Source organism: Prunus avium, chromosome 6 (genome assembly GCF_965620075.1).
Source record: "Prunus avium chromosome 6, drPruAviu1.hap1.1, whole genome shotgun sequence".
Lineage (NCBI taxonomy): Eukaryota > Viridiplantae > Streptophyta > Magnoliopsida > Rosales > Rosaceae > Prunus > Prunus avium.
In genome coordinates, this window is record NC_142289.1 from 38117272 (window position 1) to 38143449 (window position 26178).

A 26178-nucleotide genomic window follows, 5' to 3' on the forward strand; every position below is an offset into this window, starting at 1 on the left:
ACGCAGATGCTGCCGAATTTGACCTTAAGTTGCCAAAACATGTATAACTTTCTCTAGAAGACTCGGAATCATGAACCGTAAAATTCTACAGAAAATAGACTTCCGTATCTTTCCAATGATGTATGGATCATCATCTGGTTCTTCTTGAGAAAGTGCAGTCCAATCCTTGAAGTTGACTGATCTGCAGACACCGTTTTGAGCTAACTTGTCTCCAAAATGCAATTAGTGATTCTCAAGCTTATCACACTGAAATAAACACAAAACTTATTAAAAGCAAAAATTTAACTCAAAAACATAATCAAATCATAAATTAGAAGGGTACAAAATGATATGTAAATATGCACCGATCACTCGTCGTGGCAGGCGACCGGTCGTTTTCTATGTGCGACCGGTCGTTTTCAGGCAGATTCGTTAGCGGCCGGTCGTTCACTTCTATGCGACCGGTCGTATCTAGGCAGATTCGTTCACGACCGGTCGCTTCCTCCATGCGACCGGTCGCTTCCTATTCTTCAAAAAATCCTTCTTCATGTTCTTCAGAAATTCCTTCTTCAGGTCCAACATCTTCCATATTTTTCACTCCGAAACTTTTCAATTCACTCCCCCTCTCCCCCTGAATTGGAGAGGAGGGAGATACATAATAAGACACTTCTTCATGGAAAGTCACATCCAAAGTAACATGCACCTTCTGGGTAGGTGGATGATAACACTTATAACCCTTCTGAGTAGAAGAATAACCAATAAAGACACATCGCAGAGCACAAGGATCAAGTTTACTCCGTTGATGAGAGTAGACATGAACATAAGCAACACACCCAAAAACTTTAGGGGGCAACTTGGAAACGGAGACAAGGGAAACATGGTCACCAAACACATCATGCGGAGTCTTGAAATCAAGAACCCGGCTAGGAGTACGATTAATCAAATAGGCAGCAGACAGAACAGCATGCCCCCAAAGGTGATGGGGAACAGACATATCCAACATGAGTGAGCGGGCAACTTCAAGCAAGTGTCGGTTCTTTCTTTCAGACACACCATTTTGTTGAGGAGTAAAAGGGGTTGTTATTTGGTGAATAATCCCTTGAGTACGGAAGAAAGACGCTAAAGTATTATTCACATATTCACCTCCGTTGTCTGTCCGAAATACTTTGACCCGAGCATGAAACTGAGTAGACACCATAGTACAAAACTCTGGAAGGATGGAAACAACATCATGTTTATTTTTAGCAAGAAAACCCAAATAAGTCGGGTACAATCATCAATAAATGTGACGAACCAACGAAATCCGTTCGAAGTAACGCGAGCCGGACCCCACACATCAGAATGCACTAAATCAAAAGGCTTTGCAGCTTTACTGTCACTTAAAGGAAATACAGTGCGATGGCTCTTGGCCAAAATACATGTCTCACACTTAAAACTGGACTCATCACAGGAGCGGAATAAAGATGGAAATAGACGCTTAAGGTAGCCAAATGACGGGTGTCCCAAGCTGTTCGCACCACTTTGCAAAACCCAAGGGAGGTGTCGTATAGCAGTGTAGCTCGGAAGTCCGAGTGTCGTATCCACAGAGAGCAGTGTAAAGAAAATAACAGAGATGAAAAAGAACAAGTGTGATTGAGAGGTTGATTTATGCAAGATTTGATTTAGAGAAAATTTAATTGATTAAAACACTAAGGCATTGGGGTTCCACTTTTAACATAAGCATGCAACTCTTAATAATTTGATCCACAAAATATTTTCTATTGTAGTTGTTCAAAATAATTAAAGCTCTTTTTAATTTCCTTTAGAAGTATTCTAAGCATAACTTGTACCATTGGCAACAAACTATCAAAAAATAATCTTCATCAAAATTCTATTAATCTTTAGTAATTCTCTTCTCTTTTAAAAGCATGAAATTTTTTACTACACAATGGGGAAAACATGATTGAACCCATGAAATAGATTATCAAACATTCATCAATTAATTAAAAAGAAAACTACAAATTCCATTTGAACAAAAACTACAAATTCACATTAAAGCTTAAGTTTGGATCAAACTAATAACAATTACACACTCATATTAAAAGCTTTCTCCCTATCCTTAGCTAGGGAGTTAGTTCCCCATAATAAAATAAAACTAAAAACAGAAATTAAAACTTAGAAAGATATGGAGGAAGGAGAGAAAGCTCAAGTTGTGAGGCTTGGTGTGATTTTACAATGTCGTAGCTCCTTCTATTTATAGGAGAATGAGAGTAGACAATTCCAACTTCATTTGAATAAATAACTTCTCCACCTTGCCACCAAGCCAATCACCATTTTTGCTTCCCTTGTTTATTTTCCTCTAGTGCCGGCAGCACCCTCCAAATCTTCATCCTTATTTGTTTGGCTGCCACACTTCAATGCTTTTGTTTTATTTATATCAATGCCATCACCACTTCTTCCTTTGATAAATCTTCTTTGGCAAGTGCTGATCTTCTTGCTGCCATTTACCTATTAGCTTTCATTTGTTTATTTGTTCTTTCAACAAATGAGTTGCGTATGCCATGACACCATATGCTAGGTAAAACACAAACTTTCTTTCCATCTACAGCAGCCACCCTTCATTTCCTTTGGCTGGTGCATTCATTGCTTCTTGTCCTTTCCTTTATGTATTGGTGCGGCACTTCACTCTTCTTTTCAATATCCTCTTAGTAATTGCTGCACTTATTTATTAACTTGCTGCAAATCTTACCAAGAGCCTACAAAGAAAAAGTAGTAATTTTAATTTCCAATACTTTTATTAGCATAATGCTCAAATTTATAAAAACCAAACTTTAGCCTAAATAGCTCAAAATCAAATAAATTACAGTACTAACAAATATATATTTAGGGATAAAACTTGTAATAATTATGTGCTCATCACAAGCGACGATGCCATAACCAAATTTGTTGTTTGTCTTTGACACTGCAACTTTGAACAGTATTAACGACACGATCACGAACTGGTGCAGAAGGCAATGTCAAATAATATAACCCCCCCTATCCGTTTACCATGCCCAATCATCTCGTGAGTCCTAAGATCCTGAAAAGAGCAATGGGTAGGATAGAAAGTAGCAGAAGCATTAAGTGTATCAAGTAAGCGACCAACAGATAACAAGTTACAATGGATATTGGGAACTAATAACGCATGAGACAAGGACAGAGTTGGGGTGAGAGAAATGGTGCCCTCGCCAATAATTGGAGAGGGCAAGCCATTAGCACTAGTTATGTATGGGTTACGGGTGTTACTAGACAACTCATCAAAAAATTTAGCATCATAAGTCATATGATCAGAAGCACCAGTGTCAATTATCCAAGTATTAGAGCCAGTACCTGGAATAGAGTCAGAAACACGCAAATTCGCAGAAGCAGCACCAGCACCAACAATGGAATTATCACCCATGATTGTAGCAGAAACCCAACAAATCACGCAGAGTATACAACAGATCACAGCACAGACACAAATATGGCAGATGCACGAAGACAACAGAGGCACAAACACAGTAGAGGCAGATGCACGAACACAGTAGAGGCACAAACACGACAGAGCACACAGCGGAACACGGCAAAGGCACAGACACAAGAACCCTAAAAGAAATTAGGGCACACAGTAGAACACGGGTGGGCACAACACACACAGGTCACCAGAAAGTCGGCTCTGATACCAAGTCAAATAATATGGGTAGAATATTTTCATATCTATTTCATTCTCCGAAAGGAGGTATTTATAATACAGGTTACAAACCCTAGTAGGGTTTAATTAGGAAATAAGTGGAATCCTAATTACATAATATCTACACAAAAGGAAAAATAAATAAAACTCAAATAGAATAGGACTCGCCAACATAAAATGTGTGTGGATTTGAGTGATACAACCAATAATCGTAAAACGCCACAACAAAAACATTGGAAAAATAGGAAAAACTGGAAGATAATTAACTATCAAGAAACAAAGGAATCGAAAATGATGTTGGGGGAAAACACAAAACCCGCATGTGTAAATGATTAATTGCATCTTAATTAAAGATATTAGGTGGGAATTAACTTTACAGCAACAAAAATATGAAGAAAAAAAGTGAGCTAAACAAAATCAAACGTAAAACAATGATAGTTTATTAGTGAGGAATTGTATTTTCAAATAAGAAAATAAACACACAAAATCAATATGAATAACAAAAGCTGTAGCAAGGAGTAAAAGAATATTTATGTACCTTGTGTACAAGTTGCCATAGTGCAAGAATACAAAGCCACAACAGAAAGAAAGCCAACATTCATACAGGAGCATGACTGAAATATAATAGCTATTTCAAAAATTATATCAACAACAACAAATACAAGGATTGCATCCAACTTCTGTTTTCGATTTTGGAGTTATACTGAATTTTCTCTATTTATTACTATTGAATTTTGGCTGCTACAGTTTAATGGTTAACAAGCTCATATTTATTACATCTTTTGGCTAGGAAGGATGGAAAATTCGTGTCAGTGGGTCGTGTTCTTTTCGTGTCCTTGGAGCTAGGGTGGCAAATTCATGTTAGCGGGTCGTGTTCTTGGTCGTGCCGTTGGAACTATGGTGGAAAATTCGTGTCAGCGGGTCATGTTCTTTGTCGTGCCCAACTTAGCTGGGCCAAAGAACATGGACGCAGAAGATGTTTTTGAATTTTCACAAGAGTTAAATATTTCGCATTCAAAGTGAAGACTTTGTAGTCTTCACTTGATGAGGTCTTTCTTCCATCTTTTTCCAATTCTTTCCTACAACTCTAAGCTCAGATTTGACAGCACCCCTTTTATGACTCATTTCCAGCTGTATCCGTCTTTCTTTTTTTTCTTTTTTCTTTTTTCTATACAACTTTCCATATTTTTAGCTAAAAAGGAGGTACAACAATAAAGACAAGAAGCAAAATTTTAGTAGATAAAAAAAAAAAACGAAGATAATATTTGAGAGAATATCTAAAAACTAGATAATTAACTAATTAACTAATCAACTAATCAACTTGTACTTGTATATATATCCTCCTCCTCCTCCTGGAGAAATATAATATCAATCACAATTATTCAATTATCATGTATTTAGTTTGAGTTGGTGGTCTCTCCATTTTGAAATGTCCAAATTTGATCCTCAAACTACATTAGTATACTCTTGACCCAAAAAAAATAAAACTACATTAGTATAAGTGGGTTTGTGAAATTGCCAATGTAAAGTTTTGACAAATAATCTTATGAAGTTATATGCTATGTCGTTTAACTTTTCAGTATGGAATAATATTCAATCATGACCGACCGGCTGCCGCGTTTTTTGGATTTTTCTTCAAAGAGCTTGGAAATAATAAATTAAAATTAAAATTATCTAAAATGGACATAATTTGATGCTTGAAGGAATCAAAGAAAATTGCAGCTTCCAAGTAATTACCCTGCATTATAAAACATTGAAAAAGACTTTCCACCCACAACACAATCCAAAAACAAAAAGACAGCGCTCCAGTTGTTAATCATGGAAACTGGAACTTGAAAAGTAGCAGAATTTCCATGGATCATGACTCTGAACCTTATACTTAGGTCCATCTTAGACTTATTAATCTAATTGTTCTCAGTTTGTTTCTTCTTTAAATAGTGATTGCTTAGCCACATTGGTGCTAGAAAATGGAAATGGCTTTTACTGCACAGCTGCTTCTGCTGTCCTCATTGTTTCTACAACCAATTCTAGTGCTTTCCCAAACTAATGGTAGCATAGCAGTTGGTGCTTATCTTACTGCAACTGCAGAAGGAAACTCCTCCTCATCATGGCTTTCTCCATCTGGTGATTTTGCCTTTGGATTTTGGCCACTTGGAAACAATGATCTTTTCTTGCTTTCAATATGGTATGCCAAAATACCAGACAGAACCATAGTTTGGTATGCAAATAATAAGCCTGCAGTTGCCCCTGCACCTCTGGGATCAACTGTGAATTTGACTGCTCACAGTGGACTAGTGCTCACAAATCCTGGAGGCGAAGAGTTATGGAAATCTGAAACCATAGTTGGTGTTGTTGCCAATGGGGTTTTCAATGATACCGGAAACTTTGTTCTTGAAGATGACAGTTCAAAGAAGTTGTGGGAGTCTTTCAAGAATCCTACTGATACTATATTGCCTGGACAGATAATTGAAACAGGAGGAAGCCTTGCTTCTCGACAATCGGAGACTAACTATTCCACAGGACGGTTCCAGCTACAGTTGCAGCCCGACGGGAACCTTGTGCTCAACTCCATAAACTTCACAACAGGGTCTACTAACAAACCGTACTATCAAAGCGCCACTACCAACGGGACAGTGCAAGGAAGTGAAGGTAAACAGTTGGTTTTCAATGACTCAGGCTACATGTATGTCCTGAGAGAGAATGGTGGAAAATTCACATGGGGAAATAGGGGCTCAGCAATGGGCTATTATACTAGAGCAACTCTTAACTTTGATGGGGTTTTTGCCCAGTATGTTCACCCAAAGAATTTTTCTGGCAGTTCAAGCTGGGAACCTCTTTGGTCACTGCCAGATAATATATGCCTGGCTATTGATGCTGATTCAGGTCCTGGGGTTTGTGGGCTCAATAGTATCTGCACACACAGTGCAGAAGATAAGAGGCCAAAATGTGAATGCCCAAGAGGGTTCTCTTTGCTTGATCCAAATGACCTATACGGAATCTGCAATCCCGATTACACATGTGAAGAAGAAGAAGAAGAAGAGCATCTATATGATGTTCAGGTGCTAACAAATACTGATTGGCGAAACTCAGAGTATGCGCGTTCAGAGGAATTTACTGAAGACAATTGCCGTGAGTCCTGCATTCAAGATTGTAAATGTGGTGTTGCTATTTACAGCAATCAAACCTGTTGGAAAAAGGAGTTGCCCCTCTCAAATGGGAGAGTGGATAACAGTCTACATGCATTGACCTTCATCAAATTCAGGAAGGACAATTCAACTCTACCGGTCCCTCCATCGCCAAGTCCAGATGATAAGAAGAATAACCAGACCACTTTCACGGGTGTACGACCGGTGATTTTGGTTACCGCTCTCTTGGTTTGTCTTGTGTTAATTGCTGCTGCATTTTCTCTTGGACTATTCTTCACTTTTCGGAAGAAACAGGTCAGGATTATGCAAAGTGGTTTGAACATAAGTTTGCGTCCTTTTAGTTACCAAGAGCTTCAGGAAGCTACAAATGGATTCACGGAAGAATTAGGAAGGGGTTCTTTTGGGGTAGTTTACAAAGGAATAATACAAAATGGTTCTCAAGTCCAAGTGGCAGTGAAGAAGCTACACTGCGTGATACAAGATGGTGATAAGGAATTCAAGGCCGAAGTGAATGTAATTGGGAAGACACATCACAAGAATCTGGTACGTCTGCTCGGATATTGTGACGAGGGACAACAACGTTTGCTAGTATATGAACTCTTGAGCAATGGCACATTAGCAAGCTTCCTTTTTGCTGATGAGAAACCAAGTTGGGGGCAACGAACGGAAATTGCTTATGGAATTGCCAGAGGACTTGAGTACTTGCATGAAGAGTGCAGCACCCCAATCATCCATTGCGATATAAAGCCTCAGAACATACTTCTTGACGATAATTGCACTGCCCGGATCGCTGATTTTGGATTGGCAAAGCTTTTGATGATGGATCAGAGCCACACTCCTACTAGCTTCCGAGGAACAAGAGGGTATGCTGCACCCGAGTGGTGGTTTAGGAACATGCCAATCACTACCAAAGTTGATGTGTATAGCTTTGGTGTTGTACTACTTGAGATCATCTGCTGTAGGAAAAGCGTCGTTAATAACTGCGAAGAGAAAGCGATTTTAATCAATTGGGTTTATGATTGCTACCAAGAAGGAAAAATAGATGCTGTTCTAGATCACGAAACTGAGGCTTTGCATGATAAAAAGAATCTGGAAAAGAGTGTGATGGTTGCTATTTGGTGTATCCAAGAAGACCCGTCTGATCGGCCGACTATGAGGAAGGTTGTGCAGATGCTTGAAGGAGTAGTGGAAGTGCGTGCTCCACCATGTCCTTCCTCATACACCGGATCAGCCTAAAACCAGCTTTCTTATCTTTGTATCAAAGCCAAAGCCAAAGGTATCCCAAAAACTATCAAGGTCATTTCAAGCTTTTCACCCATCACTGCATGTGTTCTCTGCATCTGAATTTTCAGAGAAAATCTCTCATCTTGTTCCTTTTGCCTTTTTATATGTATCTGAGATTTCGTAAGAAAATTTGCAATTGTATTTGTCTAGCCAAATCCCAATTTGATTTGCAATGGAATTGGGTTTCTGTAGATCTTTCTTTTTTGAAGAATATAGAATTGCAATTGCAACCTGAAACCACATAGCAATTTTATATATAATCAACTGCAAATATTCATTTCCAAAAGCAAAGAGATATACAACTTCACGCCCTGCGCAAATTCATGACCAATAGGAACCACATATCTTAACATAATCATAAATAAACCCTAACCCTAAACCCACTACATATTACCAAAAGCAAAACCACAGATTTGGGGATTCTAAGCCCTCTCGCCTCTGATCCTACGAGCCAGCTGAATGTCCTTGGGCATAATGGTGACCCTCTTAGCGTGAATGGCGCAGAGGTTGGTGTCCTCAAACAGACCCACCAAGTAGGCCTCCGCCGCCTCTTGCAACGCCGCCACGGCGCTGCTCTGGAACCGGAGATCGGTCTTGAAGTCCTGAGCAATCTCCCTCACAAGCCTCTGAAATGGAAGCTTGCGGATCAAGAGCTCAGTGCTCTTCTGGTACTTTCTGATCTCCCTCAGGGCCACAGTTCCTGGCCTGAAACGGTGAGGCTTCTTCACCCCTCCGGTCGCCGGAGCTGACTTCCGGGCAGCCTTTGTGGCCAGCTGCTTGCGTGGAGCCTTGCCTCCGGTGGACTTGCGAGCAGTCTGCTTGGTACGGGCCATTTTCTCAGATGTGAAAGAATGGAGGATTTGGGTGTTTGGTTAGTGGGAAATTGAGAGAAAGAGAAGTATTATATGAACTTGCGATTTGGAGAAGTTTTGTTGGGTTTTATTTATAGAGTGAGTAAGCGGGGAGTTTGAAATTTTGGTGAAATTTTTTTAAAATTTTGGATGAGTGAAGATTGAGCGTTGATACGTATTTGATCGACGGCAGATATTCTTTGTTGTTGTGTGGAGGGGATAGCAATCCGCGTGCTCTTCAAGTGGACCAATAGAATTGGTTTGTTATAGCGGCAATGATATATTTCAAGCTCAACCCCCCTTTCAATTTTTAAGTTCCCGGCTTAATGAAAGTTGGGCTTCCTTTCAAAAATAAATAAAGTTGGGCTTTCTTCCGATTGAAAATTTGAAATTTGGGCTTCTTTTAAAATGAAATTGACTAGACCCAAATTTGTAAAGGCCATAAGGAGATGGATTCAATTGAACATGTGCGATTACAATTTTACCCAAACCGGGGGAAGGAAAATATTTGGTTACTTATTCTCAACCAGATTAGTTTCTTCTTTTCTCTTTAATCATACATTGTCAAAACATGATTGTAATTACTTGTTGATGGCTACGTTATCATGATTATATCCTTTTCCACACTAAACGAGATCGACTGCGTAAATACTTCTCTTCCATTACTGATTATTATATCAATATTTTACGTGGTGTAACCGTCACATGTAATACTACTCATTTCGTTTTAGTTCCCATCTATCTCCGAAAGACTGAAAAACAAGAAGCCTCCTCCTCTGCAACTTTTCTTCTCTTGCTTTTTGAAGCAACCTCATTGGCTGAACTCTTTATTCGGTCGTTTTCTTATTCATTTTTGTAGGGTTTAGTTGTTCTCCACTTGACATTGTGAAAGATCTGAGAGCTTCCACACTTTTCAAGTTAGCCTTTTTGTACTGCATTAGTGGAGTAAATGTTGAATTAATGTAACATAAATTTATATTATTTCATGTTAAACATATATAGGAGAGGCTAATTGGTATGTAGTAGGACATTGACATGTCGCTTTAGAAGCAAAAAAGAAGCAAAAAGCTGCCCAATTAAGCTACCAAATTAACCAACTTTATAGAAAAAGGGCTGAAAAGTTGGTAAAACTCTGAAGAAATTGTGCTGACCTTTCAGATCACTTTTATCATAATAAGCAGACAAGAGTGTCTAATTCAGGGGTCAATATAATCAAGGATTAAGACTATGAAATAATTGACATTTTGTTTTACTAACTCAGCTTAACTAATCTAATCTACCACTTAATTAGCACATGAGTCATAATTGACATTTTTGCATATGATCCTAATGAAACACAAGGGCTGCTACCTGCCCTATCTACCCTGTACTAACTGAATACTAAGTCAATTTTTTCCCCCAAAATAGAATTTGAAAAGAGTGCTGTTATTTCCACTCTCTGTCCTATTTCCTCACTCACCATGTAAATTTGGAAAAACACAATCCTATCTTTCCACTCACCATTATTCCTAAAATACTCTTTAATTATTAATTCAAGCAAATTATCTTTTCTAATCATTAATAGTTGAGATATAGAGAGGATCAGGTTGTGTTTGACGGACTGAAAAAAGTTTCAAATTTTGAAAAAGACAATGCTTACTTTTGTATATAAGCTCTCAAAAGATTCAAATTAGAAACATGCTAATAGGTCAGATTAATTCTTAATCATTTCCTTAACCTAAAGTAATTAAGGTGATTTGATTGCAAAGCTAATTGGTAGCAGGCAGCAATGCCTCGTCAACTTGTATGAAAACAATGAACGATATTGACAAGGCAATCAAAATCAACTGTAAGGCATGCATGAAGACAGCTATATATATGGACAAATAAGAAAAAGTGTATAAATATTATATAAACATTATAAGAAGAAAAAGAAACAAAACAACAAGTGCAAACGTAGCTTAATTTGTTTCACAAGAACTACAACAACAGAAAGAACAACGTGGATCCCCACAAAGAATATTAATAGTAAATTTGATAATAAATATGATACATCGCTAACTAACGTTATTGGCCGAGACCTTCGGTGTGCTCTCAAGTAATTCTGAGTTCAAATCGTGTGTGTGAGTTTTCCACTCTCCTCCTTTAGGAAAAAGAAACATTCATATAAATATATAAGGCTTGGTTTATAAAGTATTGGTGTATGATCAAATTAAGAAAAAAACAATTAAGGTGATATGCTCGAATCCGCTTTTACTAGGATCAAACAACCAAAACAGGACAAAATCCAAGCATCATACGAGGAGGCGGCCTGCTGCTTGCTTTAACAACTTTGTGAAAAGAATATATACTTGTTATGGCAGACTATATGTGTACCATATTTTATATATATATATATATGTATGCACATTGCACAAAGTGATAGAGAGCCTCTGGATCTGGAGCCTGGAGGTGTTTAGATTGTGGTGGGCATTTGGCTGCAATAATATTTGCTGTATACTTGTTGCTTGGGTTATTTGGTTGCATCTTTAATTAGCTGTTCTTATTATATTCCTTCTGGCGCAGGGTGAAAGAGACCAGAGGCGAGCTCTCTTTGTTTCTTTCACTCAATGCTAGCTGGCTTTGGGAGGAGAAGAGACTGTATCCCACAATATTGAGAAAAACTTACATACACAGGGAATAATACTATGTAAGTCACGTATTATTATGTGTTTGTAATTGACTTGAAATATCATCACAATGACATCCCCGTTAGATAAAGTTCTTCTCCCCAATCAAGAGTTAGAATCTAATATAAGATTGTACTCACCCAGCCAATGAAACAATGTCGATGTAAAAATCAATGCGTACGAGTTCTATTATGTAAGAGGGTAAAATGTCATATTATGTAAAGTACAAACTACAAACTTATGTTGGGGGCAACATGATGGTACGAGTTCTATTATGTAAAGAGGGTAAAATGTCATATTAGCTCATTAAAGGAGAATAATATATGAGCTAATACTGATCATTTTAACCCTAAGATATTTGAGTTCATATATTAATAGCAATCACTCAATCTATTTATTCACTTCCTATGTGACCCGTACATCGTCATTTTTCTTTAACTTAGAAGAAAAGGAGGATAAGAGTCGAGCTCCTTTATTGGTGTGAAGATATATGAGACGGGATGGAAGATTCAAACTCCAAACATTTTCCAACATTGAAAAGTGAAATACCATTTATGCCAAAAACTAGTTGATTAAGAGTCATCGCCTTTAGGTCTACCACTTTTAGGTTTTATATGTGACTACTTCATCTCATAAGTCCTATCATGTCTTTACCATGTTGGATTTTGTCACACCACATTGTACTCATAGGGATGCCAATCAACTGCATGTGTCAAGTTCTAATTAATTCAAACCCAACTTGTTTAACTTCTCATGTTAGATAACCTAGAAACTAATTCAACAATTTATCATTGAAGTGTAGCTATCCACCTGCTCCCACTCCAAGATTTACAGATTTTATTGTGTGCTTAAAAACATTTGTTTCCACGTATTTATTTTCGAGAAAGATTACTAAATTTGTGATTGATTTAGCAATAATTCTCAAACTAATTAAGTGGATTAAAGAAAGGAAGAAATCACTTTTTGCATGTGTGGAGGTTGACAAACCACACTAGCTTTTGGGTGGGTGGTTGGTGATCAGAAAGCTAATCTCACTAAAAATATTTTTCTTTAACAAAAGCACTTACATGAAACATCGAACTCAACGTTAAAAATTTCCTAAAACCCACATGGAATTCCTTTTTCCAAAATACAAAAAGATCAAGGCATTAGCTTTTCTTCCTCCATGCCCAATGCCCATGACGTCCAACAACATTGAAATGGAGCATGGGCAGTTTGGTAAATCTACTGGTAATGAAGGGGGAGAGGAGGAGGAAAACCCATTTGGTCCCCGCTGTAGCACCACCAGGCTTTACAAGATTCACTCATTACAGAAAAAGCAAGACAATGAGTGTTTGGAAGGTTTTGGATATTTTCTGTCCCCATTCCCCTACTCCCTTTCGGCCCTTGGACAGCTCAGAAATTGTTTCGCATAGACCAAACTATCCTCTTCTCATAAACTAATTCCAATAGCAAGAGGCATGTAGCTCAAGTAGTTAAAGAGCAATCACCCTTTGCACTCGAGGTCCTGTGTTCGAATTCTCCTTCCCTCAATATGTCTCGTATAAGAAAAACAAAAACTAATTCCACCACACCCAGAAAAAGGTTTTTTCAACCCAATTTGAATTCCTTGACCTTTTGAAAGAAAAGAAGCATGTGCAATCGATATGAACATGAACTTTGAGAGACCAACAACAATTGCTATGATTACATAGAGGATTTTCAGAATTAAAGTGGGCATGTCCATCATTTTGAAAATTTTGATATGGTAGTGGAAGAACATCTTCTAATACTAGCACCAAGCAATCATGTCATGTGCTCACAGTAGTACCACCACCTCATGTTGGGTTGCATGGTTATTTTAAGAAACTAGGGGCATTTTGGTCATCTCGGTTTATACTGAAACCATGCTTGAGAATTACCCCGTCTCTCTCTCTCTCTCTGCTTCACATGCTCTCATTCCACCAAATCCATTAAGAACCAAGACAAAAGCTCATTGGCTTTAGCCCTTAGGCTCTCTCTCTCTCTCTCTCTCTCTCTCAGTTCTCTGGTTTTCCAAGATTCTACTGTAGATATGATTTTCCTCTCTGCAAATCAAATCCAAGCGTTGTATACCCACTTGTTAACGCTCTTAGTTCTTTTCTCTCCTTGAACAAATTCACAGCTCTTGCTTTGTTCTACCCCCTGGTTGTATATGCTCTGTTCTTTTCTCTGTTTTTCATGGCTGCTTTTACTACAGATGGCAAAAAATTTCAGGACCAAGAGAGTAATAATAACAGTATCAAAAATGAAGTTAGCAGGCAAGAAATTCAAGCTGCCATTGCCAAAGCAGTGGAGCTGAGAGCTCTTCATGCTGCTTTGGTGCAAGGAAGCAGCCCTGCAAATCTCAGGTTTCCTTCTTCTTCCCCTGCCTCACGCCCTGCTTCTCAGTTCTCTGCTCAAGACTACCCTGTTTTCACACCTGTAAGTGCAAATTTCCAGCCATGCTTCATTTTTACTCTGTAGTTTGGTATTTTCTCTGTTTTCTTTATTATTGTGAGACAATTTATTCTTTGTTTTCAATGTCCATTTGCATTACTTTAGATGTAGTTTCAGTTCCCATTATAGTTTGACCTCTACCTAGTAAGCTTTCAATATTTTTTTTTATTACAGAACTAATTAATGTAAAGACACATTTCTTTTTTTTTCTTTTTTTTGCGGATATAATCTTTCTGTGGTTCAATTCAATGTGTCTCCGGAATTTTCTATTGTTTACTAATTAATGCATTTTTCCCCTTATCATCAAGTTGGTTCTTTGGTTGGAAGTTTGTTACTTCTAGTGAAATCAAATACATAATGTGTAATTTGTGGTTTCTGAAATACTGGAAAAGTTCACTAAATTTTGAGGTATTTTACAGAGTTATGAAGATGAACCATTACCTGGGTACCATCATGTTCCAACGATGAATCGAACATTATCTGAAAGTTGGGATGAATATGGCCTAGAAGAAGGCAATGGGGATGAAGCAGTTCTATCAAGTTACAAGGACAACTCATCTTCAAGAAAAGGGTTTCCTTCTGACTTAGCCAACTTTGAGTCCCATGCTTGCCCAGCTGAGGATCATAAATCTGTGACTGGCTCATGTACGAACCAAATCACTGTGCTTCAAACATCACCTGCTAACGAGTTCTACAGGTCAAGTAGGAGAAATAGTTTGGGGGATTTCAACTCACTGTCATCTTGTAATAGATGCAAGCCTGCAATTATAACCAGCGAATCGGAAAATGGAATGAGAAACTGCAGGAATTCTAATACTGTTGTGCCATTAACAGATTCTCATTCATCCGTTCAGTCACAGCCAAAAAGCCGGAGTGTGATTTCATGGTTGTTTCCAAGGCTAAGGAAGAAGCATAGGAATGAAAGTTCTCCGAACCGAACAGAATCCGAAGAAGTTTCCCAAGTTTATAGGGACTTGGGGATAATGTCAATTGAGACATTGAAGAAGGAGCTCATACAAGCAAATGAGAATAGAGATGCAGCCTTAATGGAGGTTTCTGAGATGAAATCTTCAGTGGGGGAGCTGAAACAGAAACTGGACTATTTGGAAACTTACTGTGAAGAGCTGAAGAGAGCTCTAAGACAAGCAACACATGCTAAGAGTTGCCAAACCCCGGAAAAGCTGGGGAATTTTCCAAAGAGAGGAAAATCCAATGATGGGAATGCAGAAAACTTAATGCCGGTCAGCGAGGAAGTAATGGTGGAAGGTTTCTTGCAGATAGTATCAGAAGCAAGACTGTCAGTAAAACAATTCTGCAAGATCCTTGTAGCACAAATTGAAGTAACAGATAACACCCTGGTGGACAATTTGAATATGCTTCTCCAACCATTTAAATTGTCATTAAGTTCCAAGTACTCCAAGGCAGTTTTGTACCATTTGGAAGCCATCATAAACCAGTCACTCTACCAAGACTTTGAAAACTGTGTGTTTCAGAAGAATGGCTCTCCAAAGCTTCTAGACCCTCAACAAGCTCGCCAAGCACAGTTTTCATCATTTGTGTCTCTTAGAAATTTGAGCTGGAATGAAGTGTTAAGGAAGGGAACAAAGTATTACTGTGAGGAATTCAGTAAGTTTTGTGATCAGAAGATGAGTTGCATCATTACAACACTAAATTGGACTCGGCCATGGCCTGAGCAGGTTCTTCAAGCATTCTTTGTCGCTACCAAATGCATTTGGTTGCTTCATTTGCTTGCATTTTCGTTCAATCCACCGCTAGGAATTTTGAGGGTCGAAGAGAATAGGAGCTTTGATCCACATTACATGGAAGACATGTTCATGGATAGGCAGAGATCGCATGGTTCAAGCCGAGTTAAGATTATGGTAATGCCAGGGTTTTATGTTCAGGACAAGGTTTTAAGGGGTAAAGTTCTTTGCAGGTACAAGTCTGCTGGTTCAATAAGTTGACTCTTTTTCTTTGTTTATAAAGTCTTTATTAGGATTTTTTTTTTTTTCCCCTTTCTAAGGGTTATCTAATCAACAAGAGAAGCATGTAACTTTGATGTTTATATTTCATTAATTGTTCAAAGGGTTTCTTCCATTGAAAGAAGTAGAGAAGTTTCCTATTTTGTTTTTCATCACGTCTCCTTTGGTATATTTATCTAGTAAATGTTTTTCTTTTCTTTCTTTTCTTCTATTAAATGCTTGGAAGAGACAAAGGAAACAAGGAAAATGGGATTAACGTACATAGGCACAAGAATCAACTGGCAATAGCTTCCACTTTCAAATATAAAAAGATGACTTGTATTTTTTGTATGGTTGCCCTGCATCTCCCAGGACATGTTAATTAACTGAGACATGGTTTCAAAAAAATATAAAAGTACCCACAGTATCTATGTGTATTGCAGATTTTGTTCTTTTCATTTTCTCATACGTTCACCATTTTCCCATTTCTTACTGCGCGCTTGGTCCGTGTTCTTATACACACATACATGAGAGGAGGAATAGCACACGTGTGGAATGCATGAAGAGAGCTTCTAGGCAGAACACCAATCGTCCAAGAGTAACAACAATGCGTGTTATTCATGGATCCTGAAGAACACACTATTATGATCCATTTTTTATGGTTGCAAAGCATATAGAATAATTGTTCTATTAAAACTTCATCTCAAAATTTCAGTCACCGACAACATTTTGACTAAAAAAAAGGGAAGAAGACTCCTAACTAGTTTTCTGTGACGGCACGCATATGTTAATCCCATAGACAAGAGAGACGCTGGATTTATGCATTACCATTGAACCCTCGCCGCCTTAGACATGCCATCCATCAAATAACGCTCAGTGCAGCCATCACTCATGAATTTACTTTCACTTTCTTCATCAGCTGTATGAATTCCTTAAAAGCTGCAGAAAAAATTTCCTCAAACTAAATATCATTTTCGTAATGTAATTTTATGCAAATGTAATCATTATAAAGAAATAGTGCAGGGTGTTAGGCTGGAAAGTAGCTAGGAAGAAGCAACAGGGGAAAAACCACTTATGCTAGAGGTCTACCTTCACCTTTCAGTTGGTGATGAAATTCCTAGATTTCCTATGAAGGTTGCATATCTCTAGGAATGATCTGATACAGTTGGTATTGGTGCAAGCACCTACCATAGTTGATAGTAGTAAATTTAATATTTATTTATCAATCTGTAGAAACACGTCACATACCATAGTCCGAATCATGGGGTCCTGGGGATGCTTCAGGGTGGTACTGAATAGACATGATGTTTTGTGCAGGATAGGCAAGACCAGCACAGCTTCCATCGTTAAGATTGACATGAGTTACTTCTACACCCTCTGGAAGTGACGAAGAGTCAACTGCATAGTTGTGATTCTGCCACAAAATGAAAGTCATAAAAGGTTCATACATGTTCATTACCTTAATGTAACTAATAAGAAAAAACCAGCACAATGATCTGAAGACCCACTTCAGGATGTCAGTTCATTTCTTTCAAATTTATTAAGCATAAAAAGACTTCAAAACTACCACATTCTATGTCATCAAAAGTCAAAAACTTATAAGACATACACACCTGAGCGCTTATCTCAACATGTCCGCTACGAAGATTACGGACTGGATGATTTCCTCCATGGTGGCCAAACTTCATTTTAAAAGTTTTACCACCTAATGCCAAGCCAAGCAACTGATGACCCATGCAGATTCCAAAAGCAGGAACCCTTCCAATGATCTCCTTAACTGTTTCAACAGCATAAGGAATAGCAGATGGGTCTCCAGGGCCATTGCTGAAAAGGACCCCATCTGGTTTCATCTTAAGAGTCTCTGATGCGGGCCATGTTGAAGGCACAACAGTAATTTTACAACCATAGGAAGCCAAGCGCTTGAGTATATTATGCTTGATTCCAAAATCATATGCTATAACCTACAATTCATACCCATACAGAGAAGAAAAAGAGTCACTTAAAACCGAACTACCAACATCAGGCCGATACCAATCCATTATCAAACATGTCTGCTTTTTGTTTTAATTTGAAGAAATAAAGGGGAGAGAAATGAGAAATGAGAGCTGAAGAAGAGAGAAAGAATAACAGATAACTTTAGAACTAAAAACCATTTATGGCTGTTTCTAGTTCTTATTTCAAAACTCTCACTCACTCACTCTCTCTCTCTCTCTCTCTCTCTCTCTCTCTCTCTTCAAAACAAAAGGCAAAACTGTTATCTGGCAGTAATTTAAAAGTAACTTAACGCTGACTTACACGGAATGCCTCTCCACCTCTTTTACTGGAGTTAAATTCCCACTCTGGATTTGTTTTATCAACCCAATCATGAGGGGCCTTACATGACACACCACTTATTAAATCAACCCCTGCAAAATTAAAATAAGAAACCATGGATTTTTAATCCTTTCCCTTGTTTAACTAACTCAATGAAATCCTTACCAACAATGTCCCACGAACGAGACATTTCCAATAGTTCTTCATCTGTTTTTGTCCTTTCTGTGCTCAAAACACCAATAAGGCTGCCATCTTGCCTTAATCTTCGGGTGATAGCACGTGTGTCAACATCATCTGTTGCATAATCAGTCAGCATCAATAGCAAAAGTCAGAATTTATACATATACAGCATAGGACACCTACACACATGATTCTGCAAAATCTAAGTGCCTTAAGGAATAATATCATTGTTTAACTTACAAATTCCCATGATATTCCTTTCTGCTAAATAATCACCAAGTGTTTCTGCACATCTCCAATTTGAAGTACTGCAAAACAGGAAACAGAAAAAGTTCATTGGAACTGAATGGAGCTCAACCAGTGAAGTTGCTGATGCCAATTTTTCTACAGCAGTACTAGAAGGAAGCATACTTGATACTTAAACTTCTAACCACTAGACCAGCAAGGAAGCATTGCCTTGATTCTTGATCATCTGATAGGGAAGGCATCAACATCAGAATTCAACATATTAAAAGACAATATAATTTTCAAAACTTAAGAAAGAACACTCCACCTACCAAAATTTACACCAGTATTTCCAATATGTGGGTTTGTCATGAGAACAAATTGTCCAGCATAACTAGGGTCTGTAAGAATTTCTTGATACCTGTGTAAACATGTAGAATGCCCATATATCAGACTCGTATGATCATGCTGAACTCATCAACTCTTGAACATTGATGCCCAACCAAGGATGAGGTAACTACTTCCATTACTTCAAGCACTAGATTCCTTTAACCAATGTTTGATTAACATCACTCTCAAATGGGACAAAGGCGGGAGCTGTATGAAGTTTCATATAATCTCCTACATTGTACTTAGACAGCTCAGGAAGTCTAACTAATACTTATTTAGTTAATATACTGCCTCAAGCCCAAAAGAGAGGGCCCATAGTCAAAGGTTTCAAAATCCTTATACTGAACACTGAAAGGTTTATTCTTACCAAAAAAATAATAATTGAAAAGGTTATATAGCAAGTCCCACAAACACAAAGAATCCAACATGACAGTTGACATGTTAAGATAAATTGGGGGGAAATACAAAATTATGGGTCATCCCACCCGGTCAAGGATGTATTGAATACAACTTCACCAACTTGGGTCCCTGAAGCACCAAACGACTTTGCTCTCCAGATTGAACCATCTTCAAGCACAAGTCTAGCATCTGAAGTCTTCCAAGGTATTTCTGCCAAATCTAAAGCCAAAGAAGTAAATAAAGTACAGAAAATGAGAATTTTTTTATGAAACAAATCTAAACCTGTATTATCAAGAATAACAACATTTAACATTATATAACGTGGGAATTCATTTTATTTATCAAATGTAAGATAAGGGGCAGAAAAAGCAAAAGGGTTGGGATATTAGTGTTGATTGTTTATTCATCTAAAAGATGAATGCTGAGCCTAAGAACAAGAATTACATAGCTGAATGACTTTATGGGGGTGTTTGAAGTTTTAACAAAATAAACCCATCATTTTGTTTTTTTTTATTTTGTTTCTTCTTTTCAAATTCTTGGACATAAAACTGAATTCCAATGGCACCCAAACAACTTGCTCTTCAAAAACATTCATGCACACTAATCCAATGTATTGGGCAATTGGTACAATGGGAGAAAAAAATAGAAACGATAAAGGGAAATAAGAGAAGTAGTAGCAGAAGTACCAGTGACCGCGGTTGAGGTGGCGGAGGAGCATCTGAGAGTGAAAGCTCTAAGCTTTGAAGGGTTCGGAGACTTGGGATGAAATAAAGTCGATGGATTTATTAGAGCTAAGTTGATAGCTACTGTAATGGCCATTCTCCTCTCTCTGTTGCGGGGCAGTGGCTTCTCGTCTGAGTTTCAGAGAGAGCTAACAGAGACTACAAATGATACTTATAGCCGGTTCGGGTTCCAACTCGGTCTCCGGCGGGTTTTGAGAAAAAAGGAAGGTGTTTTCCAACTCGGTCTCCTACATTTGGACGTTGGACTCGGGTTTCGACCCTCATTTTTGGCCGTGATCGGAGTCACTCCACTTGCTGAATTTGTTTTGGGCTAAAGAGAAATGTTAACCCCATTTGGACTAAGACATAACTTTTACTTGTTCAAGTAACAATTAAGATGGAGTAGGAAAAAGGTTAGTAAGATACTGGACGGAAAGCCAACGGGTCCAGCCCAATGAAGAATAACATTGACTTGCAGATTAGTAAGATAGTGGACAGAAAGTTAATGGGTTTAACAATACGATGACAAATTCAGCCATTATATTATATTTTAAGTATTTAAATTTAAATTTTTTTAATGCATAGTCTTTTTATTCAATAATTTGTGAAAAATATTACCCATATTAATAAATAAAAATTAGTATAAAATATGTGAATTAAACATGAGGAATACGTATGTACATAAATAGTACATGTATAATATGTTTGATTTTAAAAATGTGTATTTTACCATATCTTTGAGAATTTGACAAAAAATAAACATCTTTTTATGTGTATAATGCGCCTAATATATGCGAAGTTACTAACCAAGGATGCCATAGCATTCCCCTCCCCTGGTTCATATTTCAGGAGAGAAGAAATAAAGCCATTAAGATTTAAGAGACCTTAGGACGGTGTGGAGTGGACCTCTTCCTTTATTTCATGAATGGCTCATCACAGGATTTTGACAAACCTCTTCTGAACAAAGGCTTGAATTATTGTTTCGAACGTGAGGCTGTGGAATTGCAGGAAAAGTATCTAATATCCATGCATCAAGTCCTTTTGCTGGTACATGACACAGGACTTCTATCACTATTATTGTTGATCTTGACATATCAAGAACCAAAACATGCAAAGCCATTAACGTTAGCCACCATTGCAATCGATGCAAGGATGGACTCAGAATTTTAAAATGGGATGGGTTAAATTTACCGTATCTACGTACTGAAAAGTGGAACATAAAGGTGCAACAACTGCAGCGTACCAATTCATTCTTTTATTTATTTATTTATTTTCACTTAAAGGGATTATGTGTGATGAGTTTATAATGAGAATATTTCAGTCTTTTTGATTTTATGAGTGAAAGAAAAATTAGCAGTAAGTTGTTCATACAAAAATAAAAAAATATAAATATAAATAAAAAGAGGTTGTTAGTAAGCTAAAAAAGTAAGAACAAGACGGAAATACTTTTCATTTTAGAGATAACTTTACAGAGATGTCTTACACAAGAATGTCCAAGAATAGTCCAAGAGAATTCATCAATTCATTAGTTTGTCTTATCTTCTTTTTCTTAAGTGTATTATTGGATGAGCGATGGCATGATTGTCATTAGTAAGCATGGGTGGGTAAATTAAATTTTTGGCTGATAAAATAACAACTAACCTGGGCTATAGCCCAGGTCAGTCCTTCTAGGAACCATCCCTGAACCGATGTGTTGAACTTGAAATGGCAAGAACCTGTGCAGACCATTATTTGCCATCTTTCCTAACACGTGTAGTATTGTTCTACCTCTAAATATGTTAAATGCTCGTCAGGAGAGGCCCTGGCCAAAAGCAGGCAGGGTGGCCCTGCCCAATTTGTATAATACCCTATACTTACCTATATTATTTTTTAAAAATTATATTATATAAATATTATGAGTCCAATTTTCATGTTACCAAATGTCCTGTGACCCCTCTTTCTCTCATAGCTTTTTGACATCTGGCAAACCACTTAACAGTACTTTACTTTTAACTTGTTAACTCTGTCAAGTCCAACTCCCATCATCTATAATACCCCGAAAAATTCACAGTGGATTTTCATATTTTAGTGAAAAATAATATAATGGTGGAGAATGATTATGAGTATTTTATCAAGAGATTTTGGATTGAGATTATTAAATTAAGTATGTTTAATTTGAAGTTGGACAAAAAAAAAAGACCAAAAAAATACCTCTATATGTGAAAGATTACCAAAATACCCTTGTAGGAAAAAAAAAAAAAATAGAAGGAGGTAACGTGTAAGCCAAGCATTTCTTCCTCCTTCATTCTTCCCACATTCTCTTCAAAAATCTGATTTTGGGATGAGTTGTAAACCTATAGTGGGTGAGTCACCTAGTCTAGGCTAAGAAAATTAATTGCATGAACTAAGATAAGAGTTGGGATGAAAGAAATGGAAGTTTGGGTGAGGAAGAAAGGAGAAAATAGGAGGAAGAGAAGAAAAGAGTTTCTAAAGGTGAGTCAATTTCAAAAATTTTGGTTTTAACCTTGTGGTTGTTTGATTTTAATCTCTTAAAGAATAGTTTGAGTCATATGAGTGTTGGGAAGATTGAATTGGAAGATGTTGAATCTCTATTTTCGGATTGGGTGGATAGAGTAATTTTTCAAGTGCGGGTGTTGTTGATTTTGGTTTCATTTTGAGTTTTTGATGAGTTCTAATGATAGGTATAAAGTTTAGAAGAGTTTTAGAAGCCTTAGGAACCACTTGGGGTGTTAGAATGATTGAAAACAACTTTGAACAAAATCTGGAAATTTACATTTTCTGGAAATTTGCAGTCCGCGAGCCTCCCTTTGGCTCTACTTTTATCCCAATACTTTGAGTGTTTGAGGAATCCATTTGTTTTGTTTTAAACTAGACTTGGCAAGTAACAAAACACAATTGATTTCGTCGAATTTGGTTGAGTTTTGATACATCAAACACATGTTCAAAATTTGGAAAAAATTCTGTTTTCTGCAGAAAAACCAGCCACGAGCCCAACTTTGGAGCTGGTTTTCTCCTTCGTTTTAGATCCGTTTTTAGTGTGGTTTGTTGGGTTAGAAACTAGAGATACTAAGCTTCAAAACCACTATAATTTTGCCCATTTTAGTTAACATTTGGTCAGTCAAAATGCCTCACAAATCTGGGATTTAATCTGGAAAACAAGGGAAGTTGCACGATTTCTTTTTTAAGATGATGAACAGTAACCGGAGCAAGCCCACTCGCGGCTTCGGCAAGTGGCGGCGCTGGCAGCTATTCCGGCAACATCTAACGCCATATTTTTAGTCCATTCGACTTGATTTTTCGATCCAAGTCCGATGGTATATGTTTTGAGTCAATCCGAGGTGGTGCAAAGTATCGGTTGTTGTGGGCCCACAGGACCGAAATGGTAACTTTTGGATAACGGGTGTCGTTGGCCTTGTTTCGGTGTTGACAGGTCATAGGACAGAGTTTTAGATTATTTTGGACGGGATTTGGCTGCTTTGGACCCCGGGTTGGTCCTAGGGGCATTTTCATCATTTTCGCACAAAATCTTTGAAATGCGTAAGGTTGAAGTTAGTCCTAGGTGAAATTAAGTGAAGACTGCTAAATAATAATTTGGATTTGAACTTGTTCAGGAATTGGATCAAAAGTGTAGATTCGACAACTCCAAGAACTCCCGAAAGTTAATTTTTGGTACTTTAGCTAGCTGGACTTGAGGTAGGGTGTTGTATTCATAACCGACACAAATTTATGTGCAAACAATCAATTAAAAATACCCGCAAGTGCACGAATCTGTTAGGGTATAGATTATGTAAGTACGGGGTCGATCCCACGAGGAACTTATCGGCTTCCTATAAGTTCTAATTTGAGTACATAAAGAACACTTATTTTACACAACACACAAACACAGTACAAATTGGGAACTAAAAATGAATAAAGGAAGGTAAAAGAAAAGAAACAAAACAAGAAACCAAAGAAAAACATAAACATCACTTTCTATCACCATTTTATCACCTATTTATCACATGTGAACAGTGCCGTAAACAGTGAAAATAAACAGTGCGACTGGTCGTGAACAGTGACGACTGGTCGTTTTTGGACAGATTCATTTCTCTGTTTTTCCAGTTTCGACCTCTGTCCAGTGTTTTACCTATAACTTTCCAACCGTTTGTCCAAATTTCAAGTTCTTTATATGGTTGGATTCAGCACACAAAAACGAAGAACACAACACGGACCAAATGTCAAAAACAGTTACAGAAATAAACAGAAATCAAATAAAAAAATACACAATGTTTCAAACACACACACAACACAATTTGGGGGGAGGGGGGGGGTTTGGTTTGGTTCAAGTGACCTAATTCTAATGCATGAAAGTAAATGAACCTTAAATTTAAATGTGAATGACAAAGATGAGTTATCAAGGTGTGAAAGTACAATGTAACAAACACTAGGATTTCGGAATCCACCCTAAACAATTCTACCCATGTTCATGGATACTCAAGTGATAAACTCTAAATGTGTTGATGAAGATGTTCGCAATCAAGACCGGGACTAGTGGCTCAAGACGCATTGATTCTCTCTAATATACGTAAAGTGCAGGGCTAGTGCTCAATACTTGTGCCTTCCCTATAACCAAATCTAGGTGTGCTTAGTACTTTGATTTAATTACAAGAAAAACCCATTAAGTTCAAAGAGAATATGAACATCACAAAAACCCTAATAGCATGATGTTTACATTAGGTATTCAAGAAACCAATTCACATTGATGATTCTTACTTCATCCATTTATTGCTTAGGAAAACATGAAGATACACATAATCCCAACAATCTCAAGAAGCATGCTTTCAAAGATGGCCAACCAAGGAAAAACACACATCAAGGATAGATTAATTTGGTGAATCGGAATTCATCAACAATATCTAGAAATTCATACACTCAAGCATCAAAACAATAAGGTTTTCATGTTTAGGGCTTCAACCTAAGCCCTAGCTATGGAGTTTAGTTGCTCATACTTATTTCAAATACAAACTCAAAACAAAATTAGAAAGAAGTTACAGATTTTGTGAACATGGGAGATCAAGGTCTTCAATGGTGGAAGTCTTCTTTTTCCTTCTTTCTTGGCTTCACCTTCTCTCCTTCCTTTCGTAGCTCTTCAGCTCCAAAACCTGCTCAATATCTCTCCCTCAATGAATTCCCCGTTCAAAGGCTGATGCACATTCCCTTTGCTCCCATCTCTTTCCTCCTTTTCAGCTTTTACTTTTAATATTCTATTGCCAAAGTCTTCACCCATTGTCTCCTTGTCTCCTTGCAAATGATGAAGTTTTGTTTTAAAGTATATTCCAAGGCTCCATTTGACTTAGGAAATCCCACTTCAAAGGCTATTCATTGTTACCAATTGGTGTGGTAACAAGTAGAAATAAGATGTTATCAAGTGGGGGTGAAAGCTGGTCCAACACAGACTTCCAGAGCTGTGGTAACATGCTGAATTGGTTGGATAGGCTATACTTGTCCAATGGAGCTCAAATTTGGATATGTTGTAGTCAACATCTATTGGAACAAGATTCATGAAGATCTTCACCTCATCCGAGCACCAAAGCATGATGATCCAAAGCCAAGAAGTTGACCTACGAAAATGAACAAAATCAGAATTTATAACCAATAATGCACTTTTAGCTCATTTTCATTATAACCAAGGTAAAATCTAAGAAAACACAGAAATGAAGTAAAAAGTTATAAAATGTCAAGAACTAACTCAAAATAATGGGTCAATAACATGATAAATCATGTGTAAAAATGAACCGAACATAGGGTTTCCTGATTTCCCAATGATTGGGCTATGTCACTTTTAATCTTGGTGCTTATATATAGTACTATAAATTATGAATATTATTGTTGCTTTTCTTGGTGAATATTATTTGATGTTATGTGAATATTATTATTGATCTTTCTACATGGATAT

At 37.5% G+C, this 26178-nt stretch overlaps 3 protein-coding genes and 1 pseudogene across 3 annotated transcripts; 2 read left to right on the forward strand and 2 right to left on the reverse strand.

Annotated features, from left to right (window-relative positions):
* Positions 1-5425: 5425 nt before the first annotated feature.
* LOC110770955 (G-type lectin S-receptor-like serine/threonine-protein kinase RLK1 pseudogene) lies at positions 5426-8258 on the forward strand (annotated as a pseudogene).
* Positions 8259-8321: 63 nt separating this feature from the next.
* Positions 8322-9023, reverse strand: LOC110770956 (histone H3.2). Its single transcript, XM_021975187.2, has one exon. It carries the CDS (start codon positions 8928-8930, stop codon positions 8520-8522), a length of 411 nt encoding a protein of 136 aa, XP_021830879.1. The 5' UTR covers positions 8931-9023; the 3' UTR covers positions 8322-8519.
* A 4499-nt stretch (positions 9024-13522) lies between these two features.
* Positions 13523-16232, forward strand: LOC110770964 (DNA double-strand break repair RAD50 ATPase). Its single transcript, XM_021975195.2, has 2 exons — positions 13523-14038; positions 14473-16232. The coding sequence occupies exons 1-2, from the start codon at positions 13796-13798 to the stop codon at positions 16015-16017; spliced, it is 1788 nt and encodes a 595-aa protein (XP_021830887.2). The 5' UTR covers positions 13523-13795; the 3' UTR covers positions 16018-16232.
* Positions 16233-16688: 456 nt separating this feature from the next.
* Positions 16689-20597, reverse strand: LOC110770946 (carbamoyl phosphate synthase small chain, chloroplastic-like). Its single transcript, XM_021975176.2, has 10 exons — positions 20208-20597; positions 19608-19740; positions 19065-19153; positions 18919-18979; positions 18748-18815; positions 18493-18621; positions 18310-18419; positions 17628-17975; positions 17263-17428; positions 16689-16953 (listed from the first exon to the last, which is right to left on the reverse strand). Exons 1-10 carry the CDS (start codon positions 20338-20340, stop codon positions 16904-16906), a joined length of 1287 nt encoding a protein of 428 aa, XP_021830868.1. The 5' UTR covers positions 20341-20597; the 3' UTR covers positions 16689-16903.
* Between the last annotated feature and the right edge of the window lie 5581 nt (positions 20598-26178).